Source organism: Centrocercus urophasianus, unplaced genomic scaffold (assembly GCF_019232065.1).
Source record: "Centrocercus urophasianus isolate 14NV4802_14NV808 unplaced genomic scaffold, USGS_Curo_1.0 seq_1273, whole genome shotgun sequence".
Lineage (NCBI taxonomy): Eukaryota > Metazoa > Chordata > Aves > Galliformes > Phasianidae > Centrocercus > Centrocercus urophasianus.
Window position 1 is genome coordinate 24,024 of NW_024884446.1, and position 2,007 is coordinate 26,030.

The window sequence follows — 2,007 nt, forward strand, 5'->3', positions numbered from 1 at the left end:
AGCTGGTATCCAGTCCACTCATACCAATCCTCTCAGGGCTGGTGATCTGACCTATTTTAAATATACACTATGTGACAAATAAATGTGACAGAGATTCTTGAGTTACAAACCCTGTTGTTTTATATAAACCAAAACCAGGCATACAAAACGGATCAAACAAACCACACTCAAACAAATTTTCTCACTTTCTTTATTTGTAGATGAGAGAGTCTAGATAACTACCTGGGTTGTAAACATCTACAAGACAGATGAAAAAAATAAAAGTAATCTAAAACATAATATTAGTAAAGAACTGGTTTATCCACTATAAGCTGAGTTTCAATTTATTCTGAATTTCAGCTGTAAAGAGATCAAAAAAAGATAGGTAGGCAAGAAGATACTAAGTGCAATAATACATTAATTCATGGCTTTATTTTGCTTACTTTACAGAGTTCACTACATATTCTTTCTCGGTGCTACCTCTAACCCCAAATTGATAGCAAGACTGTCCACACATTTTGTATTTCTCCTTATTTATTCTTTCTATGTACAATGTCGTATTCTCAAGTTGTACTAAAAATTAGCTTTATCCATATGCCATGAAGTTTTATCTGGACCTTTAAATCATCAAGGACTATTTCATTTTATTTTTGAAGTACTAATCAACTATCTGAAACCCAGTAGTGTACTTGTCTTTTTTTTGCAGAGTTTTCTTTACTTCTTCATTTCTCAGGCTATAAATAAGAGGATTGACCAGGGGAGTGAGAATAGTATAAAATATAGAGAAGACTTTGTTCAGAGATATTTGAATACCGTGATGAGGAAGGACATAGACAGCTAATATTGACCAGTAAAAAAGTAACACCACAATAAGATGTGAAGAACAGGTGGAAAAGGCCTTTTTCCTTCCAGTGGAAGAAGGAATTCTCATGACTGTAATAATGATGTAGAGATAGGATGAGAAAGTCAAGAGAAACGGAGGCAGGGAGCATCCACCTGCCACAAAAGAAGTGACAAGTCCCACCATGTGAGTGTCACTGCAGGATAGTTTCATCATTGGAAAGGAGTCACAGAAGAAATGTTCAATTTCATTAGGGCCACAGAAATCTAAGTTTGAGATCAGGAATGTTAATATAGAATTAGACAGAAAACCACTTATCCAAGATGCAGCACCTAGCTGGAGACAGAGCTTGTGGTTCATAAGGAATAAATAGAGCAAGGGTTTGCACACTGCTAGGTACCTGTCATAAGACATCACTGCTAGGAGATAACATTCTGCAGCTGCCAAGCAACCAAAGAAATAGTACTGTGTAAAACATCCGACAACTGATATTCTTCTGTCTCCACTCAGATAACTGAGCAACATTCTTGGCAAGATGTTTGAGCTGTAGCAGATATCTAAGCAAGCCAAATTGCCCAGGAAAAAGTACATTGGGATGTGAAGAGACTGATTAGCCATCACCAGTGCAATGATGAAGGTGTTCCCTGTTATGGTCATAATATAGGTTGTCAGGAACATTAGGAAGAGAAGATAATCCAGCTCAGGGCCATTTCCAAATCCAAGGAGAATAAACTCTGTAACAACCGTTTTGTTTTTCCATTCTTGTTTTGACATAACTTTTTTTTAGTGTTGACAAAGGAAATTCTGCATGCTGCGTTGCTGCTGCTGAAATGCACCACTCACTGCCTCATTGTGATCACATCCACTGCTTGGTCTCCGTAAATGTTCAGCAAGCATTGATGAATGTCAATAGATAATTTTTTTTCTGTATGGAGGAATTCAGTGACACACTTTTGCTTTCTATGCACTTTCATGCGCTGTGGTTTAACCTGGCGGGTGGCTCAGCAGCACACACTCATTCACTCACTCCCCCACTTCCCAGTGGGATGGGGGAGAGATTCGGGAAAGAAAAAAGTAGAACTCATGGGTTGATATAAAACTATTTTCTAAGATAAAGAAAAGGAAAAAGATAATAGTTAGGATTATATATATTTGTATATATTGATAAATGTGTATAACAACTGACG

General features: G+C 37.1%; 1 protein-coding gene across 1 annotated transcript; it reads right to left on the reverse strand.

The window, feature by feature from the left end:
* Window positions 1–637: 637 nt before the first annotated feature.
* On the reverse strand, window positions 638–1,594 carry LOC122156544 (olfactory receptor 1020-like). The gene has a single exon (XM_042811320.1). It carries the CDS (start codon window positions 1,592–1,594, stop codon window positions 638–640), a length of 957 nt encoding a protein of 318 aa, XP_042667254.1.
* Window positions 1,595–2,007: the final 413 nt, after the last annotated feature.